This window comes from Nelumbo nucifera, chromosome 7 (genome assembly GCF_055504915.1).
Source record: "Nelumbo nucifera cultivar China Antique chromosome 7, China Antique-T2T, whole genome shotgun sequence".
Classification (NCBI taxonomy): domain Eukaryota; kingdom Viridiplantae; phylum Streptophyta; class Magnoliopsida; order Proteales; family Nelumbonaceae; genus Nelumbo; species Nelumbo nucifera.
The window spans coordinates 24,327,378-24,350,385 of record NC_142655.1 but is presented as its reverse complement, the minus strand read 5'-3'; the positions used below and the strand labels follow the sequence as shown (position 1 = coordinate 24,350,385).

Below are 23,008 nucleotides of genomic sequence, written 5' to 3'. Positions count from 1 at the left end.
CAGTGATGTCCCCAGATCAGCTCTCACTTCCCAAGTCTTTTCTATGTTCTTGGGTATTAGAATGGCCAAGAAGTTGAATCTAAATGAATTTTGTATTTGTTCAGACAAATTGGTTACTATTAATTTACTGCAGGGCAAGTCACCTAAATCACTGTTGGAAGTCAGGTCATTGATTGTGGACATTTGGCTTTGAATTGATGAGAGTTGCTAGCATCCACTGACACCGGATAGCAAGAACCTCTAATGGTGGTGCTTTTTATTTGACTTACTGCTGCTTTCCTGGGAAATAGGGCTTAGATAAACATACCCCTTTTGATCTTTCAAATGTTATTTCAAATATTTATAATTCAAACTCGAATTATATGATCTTCCGGCTGCATCAGTATAAGTTCATGCTTACCAAAGAAAAAACAAACTTGGATCTTTCTCAGATATCAAAAAGACAAAGAATAAGAGGAAAAGTGAGAGGCTCATGTAGTCGCAAACTCACAATACTAGAGCCAAAGAATTTTGAATGGACCTGCAGGAGCCAGTTTTTTTTGCATTCCCATGGTGGTCATGGGTAAGAATTCGAACTTCAGACAATCACTTTATTTTTTATTTTGGTGAAATCTGAATATTTCGGGGAGGGCTGCCCCCTGTTGTCTAGCCATTTTCCTACCCAAAAAAAGAAAAAAAAAAACTTTTAAGCAACACAAATTTGAGATTTGTGGCAATTATGCTTCTCAAACTCTGGATATTCCCTTCTCTGATTATGTCAAGGTGCTTTTTGGTGTCTGCTGAGATCTGTAATTGTGGTTTTCAGGAAGCCACATTCTAGATACATCTTTAAGTTCAACACTTGAATGATATCAAGTTCTTTTCGTAAGATGAAATGGTGAAACCGTACTCTGAGCTCTTCATAGTTCTAGAAGTGGAGCCATTATTCAAAGTCACTTGAGCCATCTTCACTCTCTGGAAAGATAAATCTCAGATCTTCATTGTCCCTATAAACTTGAACCAGTGCAGCAGCCTTGTATGCAAACATCCCAAACATTGCTGGAACAAGCTGTAGACGAAAAGAGGAGAAATAAAAATTGTCAAACAGTTCCAACCGGTAATACAAATAGACCAGGTCATTAAACCTGAAATTGACGTTAAATTGCAGGTAGCAATCCAAGATTATTGAAAATACAGAGTCTGTCTGTGTATGGGAGTCTCTAAATCAATTTAGAACAACCCCTGTGTCCCTGCTTAATGCTTTGGCAAACACCCCCCCCCCTATTTTCTACCAAAAGATATGCTTAACATGCATGGCACTCCTGAATCTCTAACATTTATATTTATTTACTTAGTAATTGGTTTGCCTTCTTTTAGTATACTTTTCATTTTTTTCCCAATTTTTATCTCGAGCTTGGTGGTTCAGCAGCTATTTCGTTTCAAAGTATTGCTGCAATGTCATCATTATCTAAGCCCTTGACCCAACTATATGGGGTTAGCTACATGAAATCCTGCTTTTCCATTCGGTTCTGTTTAATGCCATATCTATTGTTAAAATTATGAGCACTTAAATCATTTCTTACTATTTCAATCTATGTCCTTTTTGGTCTTCCCCTAGCCCTTCTAGCCCCTTCAACCTTGTTGCAGAGTGCTTCTTATGGGCACTGTAAGTGGTTGTCTATGCACATGACCAAACCATCCTAGTCTACTTAAACTCATTTTATTACCTATCAGAGTTGCTCCTAAGTTTGTTCAAATGATTTCATCTCTGACCCTATACTTTCTAGTTTTTATACTCATCCATCTCAGCATATGCATTTCTGCCACACTCAACTTTTGGATATGTTGCTTCTTGACCGTCCAACATTATGCTCCATACAACATATATGGCCTTACAACTATTTAATAGAATTTTCCTTTATTTAAGTGGTATTCATCTATCACATAAGACTCTGGATGTACCCCTCCATATTGTCCATTCTGCTCTAATTCTATGGGCAGCATCCTTCCCAATCTCTCCCTTATTATAAGTGATCAAAACAAGGTACTGGAAAAGGTCAGATTATCTCTTGGTCCCCAATCACAAGTGTACCCTGGTTTATACTCCTATTATTATTAAATTAGCATATAGCATATATTCTATTTTAGTGCTACTTGTTTTAAAACCTCTTGCTTCTAAGGTATTTGTCCACAAACTTGCATGTCTTCATTAATTTCATCACAATGTCATCAGCAAACAACAAGCACAAACAAAAGCCCTCCTGAATATGTTTAGTAAATTCATCTATGATCAGTGCAAATAAATAAGGGCTAAGTGCTACAGAGTATAAAATAAATTGAAAAAAAAAAGAAAATAAATCCTCAATATATAAAGAAGAGGAAAAAGAAATGAAAAATTAACCACCTGGAAATCAAAGAAATCATTTGTCAAATGCTGAGACAGGGTCCAAAATCCATAAATTGCTACAGGGATCATGAGCCTTGGTGATGAAAGAGCAATGGCACTGCCTTTGATTGATCTCTCTAACAGATTCTTTAGGTCCTCACTTCTTATTCCTATTCTGGTTCAAGAAAGAAAACCAATGTCAAAACACCTCAATGTGATATAAACAGAACCAAATTAGAGAGGTTCAGTTGCATAAGCTCAAAAGATTAATTTTTTGTGGGCCTTACTTCTTTGATTTCTTCTGCATAAAAATCTGAGGAATGTTTTCCTTGGACATGTTGTCAGTGTGATGATACAATAGCTGGAGATACAAACAACTGTACTACAAATTTCTGTTAGCACTTAACTATTTTAGATGAATTGGCCAATCTTAAAATAATTCTAAGGAAAAGAAGCTTAAAAAGCAAGCCCTGCTTTAATTTGCAATATATGATATCAAAAGGATTTGTTATTGACAACTAAAATTTTTCAAAAGTCAGTTTTTTTTTTCATTTTCAACCTATTTTGATTAATGGTAACAGAACATCCAGATATATTTGTGAAAACAAGTTTCCCAACTAACCTTAGAAGAACTCCTGCAGCATAACTTACAGCAGCCTAGACAACCCCAAGAAGACACAGGTTAGTTGTCCATAATGTTCAAATAATTAAATTTTACAGGGAGTGATATATCACTAGAACTGCTTTACTTTCTCCATTGTGAAAAATATGCAGCAAATCAAGTAATATAGAAGGAAATGCAAATTTCACCTTGTTCAATTATGACCTGCATTTTGGCTAGTGGTTATCATTCTTGACACTAGCTGATGCAGTTGTAATTTGCTTTATTTTATTTTTCTTTTTCCAAATTCCTTTCTTTCTTCTTCTTCTTCTTCTTTTTTTTTTTTATTTTTTTTTGGGGGGGGGGTGTTAAGGGCCCGCGAATAGGATCTCGTCACAGGTCGGTTAACGGGGAAAACTTCTTGTTTTCCCTTGTTTCTCCCTTTTTTCGAGGAACCTATCTTTAGCGCCTTTATGGTGATTTGTTAAAGAGATCACCAACTCTCCTCTGCTCTTTCTTGACTGAAATTCTGGATGGATTTATTGAATAACATCTGCTCCTTAAATAGGAATTACAAGAGTCCTTCTTAAGGAAACTTCTAAAAAACATTAAGAGGCTTTCTAAAAACATTAGGAAACTTTCTAAAAGAAACATTAAGAAACTTTCTAAAAGACCTAGGAAATAATAATGCTACTGCCTAATTAATAGGAACACTGAATCTAGCTAAGAGATAAGATAGGAACACTGAATCTAGCTAAGAGATAAGATAGGAACACTGAATCTAGATAAGATAAGAAAGGAACACTGAATCTAACGCCCATTATTAAAGTTGTCTGCGGCTGTATTCCTTTCCAACTAAAGCATCCACAATATTACTCCCCTCCTGGACTAAGAGCTTGTCCTCAAGCTCGAATTCAGGATAGGTGTCTTGAAACACAATCAAAGGAATCCAGGATAGGTGGAATGATTTTGCCCTCCTGGATCGGGTTCCAATGAAGAGGGTTCATCCTCATCTTCCTCTTGTTCCACCAGGAGGCAGAAAAGTCTCTTGCACTTGTGCCCTGCTGAGTAAAGTTCATCACAATTAAAACACTGTCCCCTCACCCTGCGTTCCGCCATCTCAGCCCTGGACAAGCGCTTAATAGGGGGTGCAACAACGCTGCTTCCCACATTGGATGCCGATTTGGAATTGTTGCTCCTCTGTGGTTTCTGTTCTTGGCTGGCTGCTGAAGATGGAGCCATTCCGAGTGGTTTCGGGGCTGCTCATGTTGTTTGAGGCCGCCCTATACTGATACTTCCGCGGTTGAGTTGCAATTTGCGTTCAAAAGCGCGAGCCAAATTCATAGCAGTAACCAGATTGGGGGGATTTTGTATCTCCACATCCACCCTCAAAGTTTCCGCTAACCCGGCGGTGAACATGTCAACCTGTTGGTCTGGTCGTACCGAAGATGCTCTTGTAAGGAGGGTCTGAAACTGGCGCTGATACTCAGCCACAGTTCCAGTCTGTTTGAGGTTGATTAGTTCGCCTAATGGATTGCTTGTTAATGGGGGCCCGAATCTGAGAAGGCAGTAGGATTTGAATTGGATCCAACTGAGCTCAGGTTCCTCCTGCTCCAATATATAAAACCAGAGTTGTGCCTCCTCTGTCATGTGGAATGCGGCTAAGCCTACCTTGTCCCTGTCCTCTGTCCGTTGGTTGCGGAAGAACTGCTCACATCTGTACAGCCATCCCAAAGGATCTCTAGTTCCATTATAGGAAGGAAATTCCAGCCTGCTGTATTTGGGAACGACCGCGGTTCCCTGGGCAACGACCTGCTGCTCGCCAGACGATTCTTCCATGTCTGGTCAGCGACCGTCTGTGGTTGCAGCCCCTTCTGAACTCTTTTCCTTGCTGGAAAAATATAACTCCATCAAGCGCCTCAATTCTCGGACGTCGTCCTTGATCTCGCGCGCCTCCTTGCTATTTTCCACGAGTTTGTGCTCCAGATCATGAACCCTATTCTTCAATTGCTCAAAGTCACCCATGACGCCCTGCTCTAATACCAAATTGTTAAGGGCCCGCGAATAGGATCTCGTCACAGGTCGGTTAACGGGTAAAACTTCTTGTTTTCCCTTGTTTCTCCCTTTTTTCGAGGAACCTATCTTTAGCGCCTTTATGGTGATTTGTTAAAGAGATCACCAACTCTCCTCTGCTCTTTCTTGACTGAAATTTTGGATGGATTTATTGAATAACATCTGCTCCTTAAATAGGAATTACAAGAGTCCTTCTTAAGGAAACTTTCTAAAAAACATTAAGAGACTTTCTAAAAAGAGACTTTCTAAAAACATTAGGAAACTTTCTAAAAGAAACATTAAGAAACTTTCTAAAAGACCTAGGAAATAATAATGCTACTGCCTAATTAATAGGAACACTGAATCTAGCTAAGAGATACGATAGGAACACTGAATCTAGCTAAGAGATAAGATAGGAACACTAAATCTAGATAAGATAAGATAGGAACACTGAATCTAACGCCCATTATTGCTGTTGTCTGCGGCTGTATTCCTTTCCAACTAAAGCATCCACAATAGGGGGGGGGGGGGGGGGGGGGGGGGCGAAGGACTGGTATGTCGACTCAATTCATCTTTGCTCCTACCCATTTCGGATTTTCTATCAAGAGCCATGTTCTCTGTCAAATTGTAAGCATTCAGATCATTTTCCACCACTTCAAACCACATCCTTTATTCTCTTTGCTTTTTATAGCTTTCTACTTGCACTAAGTCACTTCTCACTAGTACAGTCATTAATCATCTCTGCACAAGACACAACCATCTATTGACTTACCTTCATCTTAATGGTTCGGAACATCTAGCAAGTAGCTACAAATACAAAAAACTATGATTTGTGAAGAAAACCTGAAATTGTAGAATCTGAGGTTCTAGGTGGAATTCAATATGAGATTTGGCCCATATCTCGAGAACTGGCACCTGTTGGGTCTCCCTGCCTTTAGATCATATCAATCCTTCCATACCTTTCTTTTTTCTTGCTCTTATTAGATTATAAAAATGAATCCTCTAGTGCTTGGCCACACCAGGATTTATTTTTCATTTTTGTAAGGTGATTAGTCGAACCTTTTCTATGAAGACATAAGGGCCTCTACTGTTCTGATTTTTGAGGTTTAGATTGTGTGTTTTGATGTTTGAATGTAAATATGCAGTGTCAATTTAAGAATAATAGAAGTGGAAATCAGGGTAAACTTAGGATTGGAGACCAAGAGATATCTCAATATGACCTCTTTTCTTATTGTAGTTCGGTAATCCATAACAAGGAAGAGATTGAGGGGGATGTTGCCCATAGAATTATCTACATTTCTAACACACTTTTTCTAAGCATGTCGTTTATTGACTGCCCAACACTCTATACCATACAACATAACTGGCTTTACAACTGTTTTATAGAATTTTCCTTTTAATCTAAATGATATTCTCCTATCACACAAAAGTCCAGATGTACCCTGTGAGTGTGGTGGTTAGGCTATGTATGGGGGTCTCCTTGAAGGACAAAGGAAAGCCGAGAGCAGGGGGTAGGCTAAAGGCTAGGGCGAATAGAGTGATAGAATGATGATCTCGTTATGAGTTGGACCTCTATTTATAGGGAGAGATCAAGAGATCCCGAAAAGGAGCTAAAAGTGTTTGATTCCCATTAGTTTTTATGTTAAAAACATAGATCGTAGGGTAGTTCCCTAGGTACCATAACCATATTTCTTTAATAATTATTCATGATTTTCATAAGAAAAGTATAAATTTCATATTAAAGTATAGAAAATCAACATATTCATGAGAAGAAAAGGAAGAAAGAAAATAAGAAAAGTATAAATTTCATATTAAAGTAGTAGTAGTAGTAGTAGTAGTAGAAAGAGGAAAATGTGAAAGAAGAAGATATGAAAGAGGAAAATGTGATGATTAGATAAAATTTTTAGTTCTTCCTTATTGGTTCAGGTTTTCAAGTCTTTGATGGTTCAATACAGCATTTAGCAATGTTTGTGTTGATTAAACCCTAATAAATAAGAAAATAATAAAAAAAATTAGTATATAAACACAAAAAATGATTACTTTAGTTTAATAGTGTCTATTTTATAATTATAATCTCAAAAAAGAATGAATAAAAAAGTATTTTATAGTAGGAAGTAGAAAACTATTAGGCGATTAGGCGAGGCGAGCCTCAAAGGGCGCTTTGTCGCCTAGGCACCTGCCTAGGCGTCGCCTTGACAACTTTGCCTGGACTCGTCGTGGTTGCCTTTGTGGCACAAGTTTGGCACCCTCTGTGCTATCACGGTTATGGTGATCAACATATACCTACACACCCCTCCATTTTGCCCAACTTGCTCTAATTCTCTAGGTGACATCCTCCTCAATCTCTCCCTTGTTTTGAATTATTGAACCAAGGTACTAGAAGTGGTCACATTGAGTTATCTCTTGGTCTCCAAAGTTTCATAGTGTAGCTCATGAGTTTAATCCCTATTCCCTCAATAGTTATTACAACTTTGTATATCACCTTTTTTCTTAAATATCAGCACCATACTATTGTTTCTCCAATCATTAGGCATCCTATTTTCTTTTACCCTCTTATTAAATAGCTTAGTTAGCCATAGCATGCCTACTTCTCCCACACCTTTCCACACATCTATTTGAATCCCATAAAGTCCTAATGCCTTTCCCTTCTTCATCTTATTTATTGCCTCTTTTACTTCAATAAGTCTAACTCTATTAAGGTATGTATTATTTTTAACACTATTACTATTGCTAGCTTTTTCCTTCGTTAGCACCCTCTCTTTGTTGTTCATTTAATAATTTTTCAAAATAGTTTTTCTATATTTGTTTGATTTCTTCGTAGTTTACCAAGACTCTTTGATCTTCATCTTTAATGCACCTAACATGGTTTAAATCTTTGCTTTCCCTTTCGCTTAGCTTTGCTAGTTTATACATTCCTTTTTCTCCCTCTTTAGTGCCTAATTTATGGTAAAGTTCATCATAAGCCCTACATTTAGCTTCATTCACTTCTTTTTAACTTCCCTTCCTATGGTTGTGTATTTTTCCCATTTTTTTTTTCATTTTGAACTTTCTGCCATTCTTTGTAACATGCTCAGTTTAATCTGATTATATTTTAAACCCCTTTCATTCCACCACCAAGTTTCTTTATTAGTTTTCCATTTCCCTTTAAATTCTCTTAAGACCTCCTTTGCTACTTTCTTTATATTGTTTGCCATTTCAAGCTAAATACCATTAATCTTTCCATCTACATTTCAATTCCCTTCCATTATCAACTTGTCTACACTTCTTTTCCCTACATGCCCATTTAAGTCTCCTCCTATAAAAACCTTCTCTTCATCTGGAATCTCCTGGATTAATCTTTCTAAGTTTTCCCAAAATTGTCTTTTAATAGTTTCTTCTAACCCACTTGAGGTGCATACTCACCTAAAACAAGCTAATTAAAATTATTATATCCCCAATTCTTTTAACATTTACAAATTCAGTTTTTAAATCCTTATCTATTATTATCGCTACACCATTTCTATTGTTCACCTAAAAAATACCATCAACATAACATATCTCAATTGGAAAAAAAAACAAATATAGAGTGGAAGGTAATAACCATGAAAATTATGTTACTTTGAATGCCAATACATATAGCAAAATGTCATTTATCAAAAAATATATATATCATAGTACAAAATGCTTCAACGACTGAAGCTTGTCTTTTGTTTCTGAACATCTCACCTGGACAGAAAATACTACAAGACAATATCCACTGCATGCTATTCCAATTCCAGATGTTAGAACCACCAATTCCCTTTTAAGCTGAAAGACAACAGATAAAGAAAGTTCATTATCGGCAAACTCAAATCATCTCATAATTCTATCCTCTTTAAGTTTGATGACATGGATAGGCAGCATAATATAATTTAAGTGAAGATAAAGAACATATTAAAGTAACACCATTGAGTGCATCATTGAATCTTAAACAAAGTGAAATTAATTTTATCACAGAATAACATCATACTTTCTTAGGAGTTCCAAGCTTCCTGTTTCATGTTTTGTATTTTATGTTAATAGTGTGTAACAGGGGTAAACCTTTTAGTTTAAGACAAATCACTAATTAGAGGTATTGGTATCTTTTTGTATTTCTTTAAGTTGTTCATTATAAACCACGACAACCACCACCTTTGAGGTCAATGTGATCAGTCAATTGAATTCTATAATCTGTTCTTTCTTCCATTCTTTTGTTCTTTTTCCCTCTTTTTTATTTCCTCCTTATTCTGCAGGGTTCTTCATATTAAAACTTGTCGAAGAAACAATTAGAATACTGTTGCATTTTGTGCAGCCAAAAACAAGTTCATTATTTTCTGTCCAATCAAGAAAGGTAAATTTATCTATGTACAACATTGACAGCTAATCTGTAAGGGCATCTTAGTCTTTGTTCTAGCCAAAGGTTATATTGTAATTTATCTATCTTAGAATATATTAATGGAAGGCTAATGGGATCATGGATTTAAAAGTGCAAGGCGCAAAAAACAGCGCAAGGGCCACTTGTGGCTAAGGTGTGAAACGCAAGGCAAGGCACATGCCCTTTTGAAGCAAGGCACAAAAATGCCCAAAAAAAAAACAAAAAGTGCCAAAATTTTCAAAAAATGGAAAATATAAACACAATATTAATTAAAATATAAGCTTAGGCTTTAAATTAAATGTTTTAAAAAACCTATTATCTCAAATTGAAATACATAAACATAACATGTAGAGGCAGGTTTGGTACCAAGTTTCCTCAGTAAGATCTAACGCATACTTCCATTGAGAGATGAAAATACCATCTTTAGATGTTGCAACTTCAATTCCTAAGAAATACCTCAACTCCCCTAAATCCTTAATTTTAAATTCTGAATTAAGGAAGCTCTTGGGTGCTTGAACTCCCTCCATATCACTGCCTGTAACCACAATATCATCAACATAAACAATAAGGAAGGTAACCCAAGTACCTCTCCTCTTAACAAATAGGGTATGGTCAGACTATGTCTAAGTGTAACCTAACTCAACAAGTGTAGCCTGGAATCTATCAAACCAAGCTGGAGGGGATTGCTTGAGGCCATAAAAGGATTTCTTCAATTTGCACACTTTGCCCCGCATTTCCTTAGCATGCATGCCTGGAGAAAGTGACATATGACGGCCATTTAAAAAGGTTGTTTAAGAAGGCATTCTTAAACATCAAACTGGTGTAACGGCCAGTCATAACTCACTACCAAAGACAAAAAAACTCTCATTGAGGTCATTTTGGCAATTGAGGAGAAAGTATTCATATAATCAACTCCATTATAACCCTTGGCAACTAGTCAGGCCTTATACCTCTCAATAGTACCGTCAGCATGATACTTGATGGTGAACACCCACTTACATCCCATTGGTTCCTTCCCGTGAGGGAAATCTACATTATCTCAAGTATTATTTTGAAGTGCTTCTATTCCAGTTCTCATAGCCTCCCTCCATTTTGGCTTAGACAAGGCCTCTATAACTGACTTGGGTATAGGCTGAGAGAAAATCATTTCCTAAGGAGGTAGTAGCTGCATCAATAGATTCTAAGTGGTTAATGAATCAGCCATACTTCTCATAATCTGCTATGGTGGCTGCAAGCTATTCCCCCATTGATTTTTCATCACTGAAACCTTTCTCATCCTTAGAAGAGGTGGCTAGTGGCTACATTGGCATTGCCACCTTTCCCACTCCCATTCTTCTTACCATTATTATTGTTCTTGAATCTAAGAGGTATAAGCTTTGGATGTAGCTTCCAGCAGGTATCCATCGTGTGCTTAGGTTTCTTGCATACGCATAAACTACATCTTTCCTTTTAGTGGTAGCCCTTGGTTTCATTCCAACATGGGCAAAGTGATCAATTGAGATTTCTACAACCTGCACTTGTCTCCTACTCTCCTCAAAAACTTGATTCCTCTCCACTAACTTCCTATGAGTCTTAGCATCCTTAGCCACACAACAGTCCCCATCAAGTCAATCTCCTGCTAAAGAAATTTCAACATAGAGAAGTAAACAACTAAAGGCTTCTCCCCCTATCTTAGATTATTCACATCATTCTTTAGCTTGTAATCCCTAACAACATTCAAGTTCTAGGAATAAGCTTCTGTGGCACTGCCCCACACCTCCTTTGCAATATCTGTCCACAAATAATGTTGGTTGATATGAGGCTGAATGGAATTTACTAGCTAGCCTACAATTGTAGTTTTCATGCATCCACCTTTCATAAGCAGGGTTATCCTTCTAAAGTTGCTTCTTACTCCTAGTGATGCACCCCCATTCCCCTCTACTACAAACATAGATCTTATTTACTTGAGACCATGCTAGATGAATTAGTCCCATCTAACTTCACTGAGGCTACTGCCCCCAATAGAGTCTCCACAAACCATCCTAGGCCAAACCCAACGTCTATAGGTTGTTTCATCTCACCTCCAGTTCGCTCCATTGTCCAAATGGAAACAAACAAAAATAAAATAGGGTGTTACTAGTCAAGATTCACTACCCTAAGTCTATATTCTATAGGTTGTTTTATCTCACCTCTAGTTTGCTCCATTGGCCAAACGAAAACAAACAAAAATAAAATATGATGTTACTAGTCAGATGGTGGACTCAATTCTAATTGCTAATGAGCTAATTGATTCTAGAAGAAGAGAGGGAACTCCGGGTGTGATTTGTAAACTTGATATTGAGAAAGCATATGACTTCATCAACTGGAATTGTCTGGATCGTGTGCTGGACAGAATGAACTTTGGTCAGAAATGGAGAAATTGGATCAGAGTTTGTATTAAGACACCAAAATTCTCACTCCTAATTAATGGTCAATCTACGGGTTTCTTTGGTAGCTCTAGGGGTTTGAGGCAGGGAAACCCTCTGTCCCCTTTGTTGTTCATTTGTGTCATGGAAATTCTCACCCTTTTTAGTAAAAAGGCTGCAGAATTTGGTTTATGGAATGGGTTTGCAATCTCCCCTGGAAAGGAAAAGGTAAATATCCTGCAATTTGCAGATGATACCTTATGTTTTGTTGATGCCTCTGTGACTCAATTGGAATCAGTGCTTGGGATTCTGAGTTGGTTTGAAGTGGTGTCTGGTCTTAAAGTTAATCTAAATAAAAGCCAGATCATCCCAGTGGGCCATGTTTCAAATTTAGAAGAATGTGCAAATGTGATGGCTTGTCAAATTGATCCCCTCCCGGTAAAATATTTAGAACTGCCTCTCGGGGCTAAATTTTCTTTTTCTTCAATCTGGTGCTCAATTATTGAGAGAATGGAGAAGAAACTGGCCTTGTGGAAGGCAAAATATCTATCATTTGGGGGGAGGGTTACTTTGATTACGAGTACTCTCTCCAACCTACCTACTTATTTCCTTTCTCTTTTCCCCATCCCAAACAAAATTGCAAATAGAATGGAGCAACTCCAAAGGAATTTCTTGTGGAGGGGTTGGGAGGATGAAAAGAAGATTCACATTGTAAAGTGGGATCAAGTTTGTCTCCCTAAGGAAGCTTGTGGGTTGGGAATAAGAAAGCTGAAGAAATTTAATTCTGCCCTTCTTAGCAAATGGTTATGGAGATTTGCTTCTGAGAGGAATGCATGGTGGAGAAGCCTTATTGCGGCAAAGTATGGTGTGGAATGGGGTGAGTGGAGATGTAAGGAACATAATCTTAATGGGGGAAGATCCCTCTGGGCAGGTATCTTGAAGAGCACTCCTTTCTTTCTGGATGGGATCAGATTTAAAGCTGGTAAGGGGGATAGAATCAAATTTTGGAAGGATCCCTGGTGTTTAGTGGGTCCACTGGCTGATTTTTTCCCCTTCTTTTCCAAATTTCTGTGAATCAAGATTCTTCAGTTGCTGAAAATTTTAGCATTTCAGGTGATTCTATCATTTGGACTCCTCTTTGTAGGAGAAATTTGTTTTACTGGGAGGTGGAAGAGTATGGGGAGTTGTTGGGGCTGCTCCAAAATCAGATGATTGATTCGAACTCATAGGATGAATGGGTTTGGAAGTGGAATGCAGATGGTAGCTTTTCAGTCAAATCCCTATTTCTGAAGTGTGGTTCAGGTCATGAGAATTTCCCTGTTAGACAGGTTTGGAATCCAACTAGTCCCTCCAAGATCAATTTTCTGGTCTGGACTATGGCCCTTGATAAATGTCTGACCAAGACTAATGTGGAGAGACAAGGTATTCAGCTCCTGGATCTCTCTTGTGGTTTATGTGGAAAGAGTGTAGAAACTATAGAGCGCTTGTGCATCCACTGTCCGGTTTCTTCTTTGATCTGGGGGCATTTTCTTAAGGTTTTGGAGATTAGCTAGACCATGCCAAAATCTGTGAAGGAGCTGCTGATGGGTTGGAGAGTTGAGGATCTCAGCAAGAAAGGAAAGATTGTTTGGAGTTCCATCCTGGCAGCTGTGTTTTGGTCCATTTGGACTGAAAGGAATAACAGAATCTTCTGTGGTAAATTTAAAAGCCTGGATGAAATTGTGCAGAGAGTAGTAGGGAAGCTATGATCCTGGGTGTCAGTGAATGAGGAATTTAAAAACCAGAATGTATCCCTTTTGTTTTGCTCTAAATCTTGGATGAGCATGTAATTTGCATTGTGCCCAGACAGATCTAGTGGTCTGGGTCCTGTTGTATCTCTCTTCAATATGCTGAATAAAATACTTTACCATTTTCCAAAAAAATGTTACTAGTCAAGATTCACTACCCTAAGGCCAAAACTGCTCTTCAAACAGCCAAAAATAGGATTTTACTGGACCCTACAACTCGGTACTCAGAAGAAGACAGAGAAAGTCTAACTGCTCCTACCAAAGGCTCCAAAAATATCTCCAACTTGGATCATTCTCAAAGATACTTAGAAAACTTCTATTCTAGGCCCAAGCGCAACTTCCAAACTCCCTCTATACCCCTTAATCTAAAAGCTCTCCAGTTAACTAGGGTTAACAGGAAACTCTCCAAGAACTTGCCTTGGGCCTCAAACAAGCACTGCAATCTTCTCCAAAAACCTCCTCTAACTGGGCTGAATAATTGCTAATTAATCAACCAATCAACTCTCCATACAACCTGCGCATGGGATTAAAAAAGGGAAGAAGGAAGAAGGAAGAAGGAAGAAGGAAGAAGGAAGAAGGAAGAAAGTAGGAACTCTACTCTGATACCAAGATGTAAATCCCACCTGTAAAATATTTGAAATAAAGTAGAAAAGAAGAGGAAGATTGAAGAAGATGAAGAGAGAAATTATAGAGGAAGAAGATGGAAGAAAAGGAAGAAAGGAAGAGAGTCAATTGAACACCTATCCAATCCCCCACAACTATATTTTATGCATTAATTGTAAAAAGAATACAATTACATGAATGCCCTTAGTAGGACAGCCAGCACTAAAAGCAATAATAAAAGAAATAAAACAGGTCCATAATTAAGGCCCACTAATCACAGATATAAAGCATAAACAAAAAAAAAAGAAACTATGGCCAATTCAGTCCATCATCTCTACAAGTTCTTATCACCATGTCCCTTGTTAACCACTTAATTTTATTTATCCAAATTGTTTTCTTCTCATCTTTAAACTTTAATCCAGCATTCCACTACCTACGAGTCCCCTTAAATAATTACCCTCTCTAGTCTTATCTCTTTTGCCTTTTGTAGATCAAACAAAACAACGAGAAGTTCATCTCTTGTAGAGTCCCCTAAGCCAACCAGACCCAAAAACAGAGCTATATTACCTTTCTTGTCCCTAAAAACCCCTCCTACACTGAGGGGCCTGGATTACCAAAGCTACTCGCATTAAAATTTATATTTATAAAATTACCTTCAGGTGGCTCTGATTCTTGTTGTATTTTACATTTTTACTCTTCCTTGATGATGATGCAGCCACTTCCCCCCACTTTCTTCTGATATCATCATATGAGTAAGTCTCAATATTCTTTTCAAAAATGAAGTCAAATATTAGTTTTTTTTTTGTGTAGTAGATTATTTGGTTGATCTATTAGAATTAATTCCATTTTTTCATGCGTTTAAGTTTTGCTTGAACTCATTTTATCTTGTAGTTTTGACTCTTAAGGTTTACAAGACAACTTCACAATGTACTATTTTGTTTATAACATTAGTTCATTAGCTTTGTTTAATCATTTGGAACAAGATAATAATTTAAGGTGTGCCTATACTTCTTTTATCATTTAATAAAACATCATTCTATAATTTTGCATCTTTCATAATGTTTCCACCATGTTTATAATTTTTACAATATCTCCATACAATATTTCCGACATTTCTGACATGTTTCCTATTTTTGGATGACTGACATTTCCACTGAAATGACATTTTAAACCTTGCTTACTAAAGACATCTTTCTTTACAAGGCAGCGAGAAGTTCAGCTCTTGCAAAGGAAGCTGAATTCCCTTCTGGCATTTTATATGCTTTACTCAACTGCTACTAATTGAAAGTCTAACTTAATAGACTATCTTTCTGTACACTGAAAGAGGCTTCTCTGATTTTTTATTGTTGTTTAATTGCTTAGAATCCATGTTATTGACACCCAGGTGTGCAATTTTGGGTTTTAACACATTATGTGCTTGTGGATTGGCTCATATAAAGTATCTACATTGAGTCTGAGATACATATGATGAACATAATGACTGTCATTTATGATCTATGACAGGAAAACATAATTTGCTTTTTGGTTTAATTCATAGTATAATCTACAATTTGAAACAATTTTTGGAATTTCTTATTTGTTTATTCTTCTTTGCATCTGTAGCCCAATAAAAGTTTATGTTTGTTTTGAACTCATTACTATTTTTCTTTGTCACGTGATTTTTTTCCTATTTTTCTTTTATGTTTTAGAAATTATAAAATAATTTTTAAAATACATGTTCGTGAGTTCACTCACAAAGGGAAGCGACTCTTTCAAAGGTGAGGCAAGTGAAAGTCAATCCTCGTATTTTCCCAACAATGCTTATATCCTTATGATGCTTCTGGGCTATTCTTGAAATGACAGATTTTTGTAGGAAAATATCAGTTATACCTAATAAGTTAATACAAATAAAAAAAATGAGAACCCAAAACCAATGACTTGAGATGCTTAACCAATGAAATCAAATTCTAAATCCAACGCAATATCCACAACCTGTAAGCATCACATTATGCAAATATACAAGAATGAAGAAGGAAAGTTTATCATTGTAGAAGCACCAGACATTGCTTTGAATGGCCTTTTCTTCAATTGGAAGACGTGCCATAGAAGTTACTAAGAGCCAACAAAAAATAAAGAAAAGTAGAAAATCAAAGGCAATAGATTTTAGAAATGAATGAAATACTGAATCAGAAAGAAAAATCATACAGCTTCATATCTGAGAAGGTTTAGCTTTTTCCTTCTTTCGCTATCATTACGCAAATCCTGTCATTGAATATATCAAAAAGTTACATATTCAAAGTTTCTTTCTTGGACAGCATCAGTGTTAGGCAAAAAAGCAAGGCTATATATGATTAATAAAGGAAATTGCAATCCACCTAATAGCAAACCTTGGCCATGGCTTTCTTATTTATCGGTGCACTAGTGTCTCCCGACACCCACTCTTGGGTTTTGGTCAGTTTCAGAAAACCACCATCATTTTTATTTTCCATGACCTACAAAGTTTTGAAGACATAAAAATAGTATCGGCAAGTAGATGATACTTTTCTTTCACACAAATCTAGTGCATTAGTTAAATTTTGCAACATAAGGTGCCAAAATCTTAGTCAAATTTTGCAAAATCATCCATATATCAATTTAAAAGGTTCATAAGGATAACAGAAACACTACATAAAATCCAAAGTAATCAAAGTCCCTGTACACCACTAAATTAGTAAAAGCAATACTAATACCAACTGAAATTTTAAGCATGGAAAGTTACGAAGTCAGAATGTTTTGCATAAATTTTGAAATTGCAAATAGTTACAGTTAATAGGATTTTCGCCATGGGATTATATTGATTGTCATTATGAACCACTGAATATATACTTCTAGAAGGTTGAAAAGCAGGGCTCATTAAGATAGAAGTTGGAAATTACATTTAACTGTCCAAAGACTTAACTGAAGTACTGTCAGGATGCTTAATTTCAGAAAAGGAAAAAACATAGATCTGGAGCTACAGAATCTACCACATATATTAACTCTGCTATATTCAGATAACTGGGGTCATTATTGAGTGAATGCCACCATAGAGAGCAAGAAGCGCAACTAATGCATGAGGTATTCCCAGAGCCTGAGGAGCAAAGTGCTGCCTAAAAGAAGCAACATACTAATTTGGAAAAAACAAGCAAACAATCAAAGAACATGCAAATCAAACCCAGGAAATGCATACTTGGTTTGAGGTGAGAAATACCTAACAAAATGAGTATTGCATGTCAGCCCAGGCAAGGCACACTTCTGTTGAGGTAAGAAGCACCCAAAAAAATGAGACTTACCCATGAGCCTAGGCACACATGTAAAACACTGGGCAAAAGCAACTTGAAATATGGTGCTTTGGTTTTGTCATATATGTTTGGAAATTGAAAATGGTTGAATATTACCAGTTTACAACTCCTAGATGGCTCTGGAAAAAATTGATATCAGATGGTTAAACAGTTGTCATTCTTTTAGTTTGCTAGATAGTACACATATAATGGCAAGTCTTGAGCACAAAGTAGGCAACACATAGCAAATTACCCAGAATGCAATGGAAAGAGGCTCTATTAGGCTTACTATGGCATTTCTATATTATTGGTCTTCCGAAGAAACTTCTGTATACTATTTCAAAAATCTCTATCATTTTTCAAATAGGTCATAATGTTTGTATAGCTTACACAGGAATAAGATGCCATATATAACATTCTAGAAAAAAATGGCTTTAAGAGTGAAAGTGTTGCAATCTAGATTAAAATACATCTTTGTGAGTGGAAGTGTTAATATAGTCAACACATACCAGAAAAACTTAAAAAAACAACTCAACTTAATGAAGATCATAATGCACATCAAACCTTGTCCAACTGTTGAGGATTCTCTTCCAACACACTAGAATCTGAATCAACAAAATTCAAGATATCACTTCTCAAGAGTATGTCAGAAGCTTTTGATATAAAATCTCCACTCAACTGTCTTTCCTTCAAGAATATTTGTAGAACATCCTCTTCTCTTGCAATTTCATTATCTGGTACAAACAGAAGAACAAAAAGAAAAGATGATGAGGAATCCTTGGTATGCTATATGTAGTTTATAATTTAAGGATCAAAACATCTTGGTTAACTACAAGAGACCCATGTGATGAACAGATTGGTGTTAAAGATGCCCAAATTCTATAAAGGAGTGATTAGATTCAGTTTCCTGAAAAAAATGGAAACTGAATTGGTTGTTGGTGAGTTTAAATAGCCCCACGTTTAATTTTTTTGTTTTTTCAAAAATTTGAAACAAGTCTGAGAGCGGGCTACTTTGTGCAAAAAAATGCCAAAGGTTAGATCCTTAGGACCATATCCAATCCCCCTCCCAAGACTCCAGATAGCTAGGACCAACAATTTTTTCTTCAGTATCTAAGTTACTCATACATCTTAAGAACTTGTGCCCAGAAGGACCTGTTCTGCTGCCACTTTGCTATGAAGATTTGGGTACACTTTCTTAAAGCTGCTGGGGTTGACTGGGTCATGCCTAGTTCTGTCAAGGACCTGTTCTGCTGCTGGAAGCTGACTTGCCTGAAGAGAAAGGGGAAGCTGATCTGGAGGACCATACCTACAGCTATTCTTGTGACCATTTGATCTGAAAGAAACAGTCGCATTTTCTGTAGCAGAGTAAAAAGTATGGATGACTTGATACAGATATCTGTTTGTAAGCTTGCATCTTGGTTGTCAGTTAGACCTGAGTTTAAGCATCAAAATGTATTTCAGATGCTTTACTCTCAGTCAGTTTGGAGTCTGTAATGAGTTCTCCCCTCTTTCTCCAGTGCGGTGGGGGAAGTTGTTGTACCCTTTTCTTTCTTAATTAATAAATTCTTATCTTACCTTTCAAAAAAAAAAAAAAAAACTTGTGCCCAGAAGGACTAAAGAAATCCTGTATAGCATGGGTTCTTTGTAATGGTATTCTAATATGGGATTTCCTTATCTAGATCGGTCATCATCCACAAGCAACACTTGGCCTTCTTTTCTGTAATTATATAACATAAATCACATTTTGTACTAATATGATTGAACATCAACACCAACAGAATCTTTGATTACAGAAGCTGGAGCTTTAAGGGTCTTCTCAGAAAATTGGGATATCAAGCATTTTCTGGCAAGGAGTTAATCAAGACAATGATGTTTTCGATTCCTTTCTCTGTTATGGAAGGACATCTGCATCTTTTACTTTGAGGGATAAATTTAGTGGTGATACAAAATTTTTTGATAATCTTTTTTTTTTCAATTATCTCCGATATTTGGCTGATAATGTTGATGATATTTCAAATTTCATTGATAGATTATATATTTAAGGTGTAAAATTTTAGAATGTTATTAAAAACTTTTAGATATTTCATTAAAGATTATAATTTTTAAACATATTTTCCTAAAAGAACCATATTTGGTGATATTTCAGATTTCATTGATAGACTATATATTTAAGGTTTAAAATTTTAAAATATTATTAAAAACTTTTCAATATTTCATTAAAATCGTTACAATTTTTAAAATATTTTCCTAAAAAACTGCAAGGAATTGGTGATTGGACAATAGGCTTACTATTTTGATATTATTCACTTACTAAGTCACTATAACTCAAAAGAAAAGGTAAAATGCATATAACTACAAAAGAGTATTCTCAAATTCATAAAAAATATAGTAACAAAAGAAAAAAGTCAAAACGACAAGTAATTGACATATTTAATGAAGAGAAGATGGCTAAAAGACTAAAAGGAAGATAAAGAGAAGGGAAAATCTCTTAAAGTACCCCCTAAGTTTTAGGAAATTGACTTATTCACCCCTATTGTTTAGAAATTGACTTAAAGTACTCCCCAAGTTTTTTTTATGTAGAGAAGATGGGCTGAATGGCCCATAGGCTGTTTATCTTTTTTATCTTTTTTGTTCTTTGCTGTAATGGACCTTAATCTGGGCTTTATTCTTTCTTATGTTATGTTTTTTTTTATTTTCTGCCCAACTAGGGGCCTCTCTGTAAATTACTAAAGTTTAACTTAATGAAATAGAATTAAGGGAGTAAGAGAGGAGATTATGTTTGAAACTCTCTCTTTCTGAACCCTAGTTGCCGCCACCTTCTTCTTCTTCTTCTCTCCTCCTGAAATCTAATTTCTGCTACTTTCTTTTGAATTTTTGCAACTTTCTAAACAGTCCTTTCCTTTCAAAAGGCTGTTTTTCTGGAATCAGAGCAGGCTTGTTTTTCCCTCTTTTCACCTCTTTTTCCCATACACAGTGTGTATGGAGAACTAAATCGTATGAATAGTTAAAGAAAACCTATTTCAGCCCAGTTGTTAGTGGTTTCTGGAGAGAAGGGGACTAGTTTTGTCGTCCTCTTGGCAGATTCAAGTGTGTTGCCCGAAACTCTAATTTTCTGGAGAAATCTGATTGCGGGCTCCATAGGGAGTTTGACCTGGGTGCTTAGTGACTGAAGGCCTTCTCATCCTTCATCTTGAAGATCGAATCAAGTGGATTGGTGTTCTGTGAAGTCTACAAGGAGCGGCTGAGTTTTCTCTGTTTCTCCCGGCTTCCGGGTGTGACGCAGGTTGCTGGTACGGCTGCATAGAGGTTGGCTCACAACACAGTTTTTCTTCTGACTTCATTTGTTATTATTCGAAGTTGTTAGAAGTCATTTTCGAAGTATTTAAGAAGATGAACTCTTCAGAATTTGAAAACAAGCATGTTGCTGAATCCAGTCAGGTTCCGGGAGCCTCTATAGACTCTCTATTGGCTGTGACCACAGTCAAGCTGGATGGAACTAATTATCTAGCTTGGTTACAATCAGTAAAAATTCATATCTGTAGTAAAGGCAAATGGAGTTTTATCTTCGGGAGCAGAAAGGCTCCTTCGGAAGATGATCCATCATATGAAAAGTGGATGCAAGAAAATTATACTGTTATTGGATGGCTTGTGAACTCAATGCAACCACAAATTAGTCAGCACTATTTGTGGATGAATTCAGCAAAGGAAATGTGGGATAGTGTTGCTAAAACCTATTCCCAGAAATTAAATGTGGCCAGGGTTTACAAGTTGAGAAGTGATGTGAAGAATTTGAGACAGGGGGAGAAACCATTAGTTGTATACTTCTCAACACTGAAGTCTTTATGGCAAGAAATAGATTTGATAGAAGCTGTAGCCTAGGACACCACTAATGATGCCGAGACCTACAGGAAACTAGTTGAGAGAAATAGGGTGTTTGAGTTCTTGACAGGGCTGAATCCAGAGTATGACATCACAAAGCAAAATATTTTATCCAAGGATAGTGTTTCACTGTCTCAAGCCTATGCCTTGGTAAGTAGTGAAGAAAGCAAAAGACTTGTCTAGGTCCAAGGGGCTGGTCTAAGTGATCACTTTGCTAATATGGGAGTGAAACCCAAGGGAGTTGCAGGGACTCCAAGTAGCTCAGGGAAGAAAGAGATTATATGTGAGTACTATAAAAAGCCAAAACACACTAAAAACAAGTGTTGGAAATTGCATCCTGAGCTTCTTCCTCTTCGGTTTCAAAAGAAGTCTGATAATATGAAGGCAGGGAGTGCCAATGTTGCTGTTGGTCCAGATAGTGACAGATACCAAACTGAAGAGATGACGGCGAGTGAGCAGTTAGCAGTTATGAAGGCAGAATATGAGAAGTTTGGGAGGATGATTAGTCACCTAGAGGGTGTGACCTCTTCTTCCAACCCTCCAGGAAATTCAACCTCTTCTGCATTTGCTCATTCAGGTATACAGGTTTCTGCCAATCATGCAACCATTTCAGGTAATCGTAGGATCCCTTGGATTATTGATTCTGGTACTTCTGATCATATGACCAATCTTTCCACTTTGTTTGTTTCATATGATTTACTTCCTGGACGTGACAAAATCACCCTAGCCGATGGCTCTCTTGCCCTTATCTCCGGCAAGGGAACTATCAAGGCTACAGATTCCTTGGTTCTTCTTTCTGCTCTTCATGTACCCAGGCTAAATACAAACTTGTTATCTGTAAGTAGCCTAACTAAGTCATTAAACTGCTATGTAATCTTCTTTCCTTCCTACTATGTCTTTTAGGATCTAGAGTCTCAGAAGGTGATTGGGAGTGGCCATGAGGCGAATGGAATATATCTGTTGGATACTCCTAGACAGTGCCATGAACAACCTGGAAAAACTGCTTTTGGGTCTACATCTACAGAGTCCATCAGTCGAGTCATGTTTTGTCATTTTTGTTTGGGTCATTTGTCTTTTTCTGCATTAAGTCATTTATTCCCAAAACTGTTTAAGGGAATTAGTTTGTCCAATCTTCATTGTGAGTCGTGTGAACTGTCAAAACATTGTAAAAACAAATATCCTCTAAGTAATAAAAGATCTTCTTCTCCTTTTCATATTGTGCACTCTTCTGTATGGGGGCCTTACCACTTACCTTCTATGGGTGGCTACAAATATTTTATCTTGTTCATTGATGACTTTTCTCGGTTCACTTGGATATTTTTGATGAAGTCCCGTGATGAAGTTCCCAGACTTGTGAGGCAATTCCATGAATTTGTCCTAACCCAGTTTGATACCAAAATTAAAATTTTCAGATCCGACAATGCAAAAGAATATTTTGAGAAAAACCTGACTTGCTATCTCACTGATTTGGGGGTTATTCACCAAGGCTCCTGTGTTAGGACCCCAGAACAGAATGGAGTTGTTGAAAGAAAATTGTTGAAGTCGCAAGAAGTATTCTATTTGCCTCACGTCCCTACAAAATTTTGGGGTGATGCTGTTCTCACTGCTACCTACCTTATTAACCGTATGCCATCCAGGGTTTTGGGGTTTAAGTCTCCCTTCAATCTTCTTTATCCGGATAAGGATC

The 23,008-nt window shown here is 36.9% G+C and overlaps 1 protein-coding gene across 1 annotated transcript in view; it reads right to left on the bottom strand.

The window, feature by feature from the left end:
- Positions 1–475: 475 nt before the first annotated feature.
- LOC104593495 (NF-kappa-B inhibitor-like protein) overlaps positions 476–23,008 on the bottom strand; it is a 28,248-nt gene continuing 5,715 nt past the window's right edge. Inside the window, exons 2-9 of the mRNA XM_010253369.3 lie at positions 18,007–18,176; positions 16,531–16,635; positions 16,349–16,405; positions 8,724–8,804; positions 2,988–3,022; positions 2,653–2,742; positions 2,384–2,540; positions 476–1,048 (exon numbers count right to left, since the gene is read on the bottom strand). Coding sequence (XP_010251671.1) covers positions 923–1,048; positions 2,384–2,540; positions 2,653–2,742; positions 2,988–3,022; positions 8,724–8,804; positions 16,349–16,405; positions 16,531–16,635; positions 18,007–18,176 — 821 coding nt within the window. The 3' untranslated portion in view covers positions 476–922. The remainder of the gene's footprint in view (positions 1,049–2,383; positions 2,541–2,652; positions 2,743–2,987; positions 3,023–8,723; positions 8,805–16,348; positions 16,406–16,530; positions 16,636–18,006; positions 18,177–23,008) is intronic.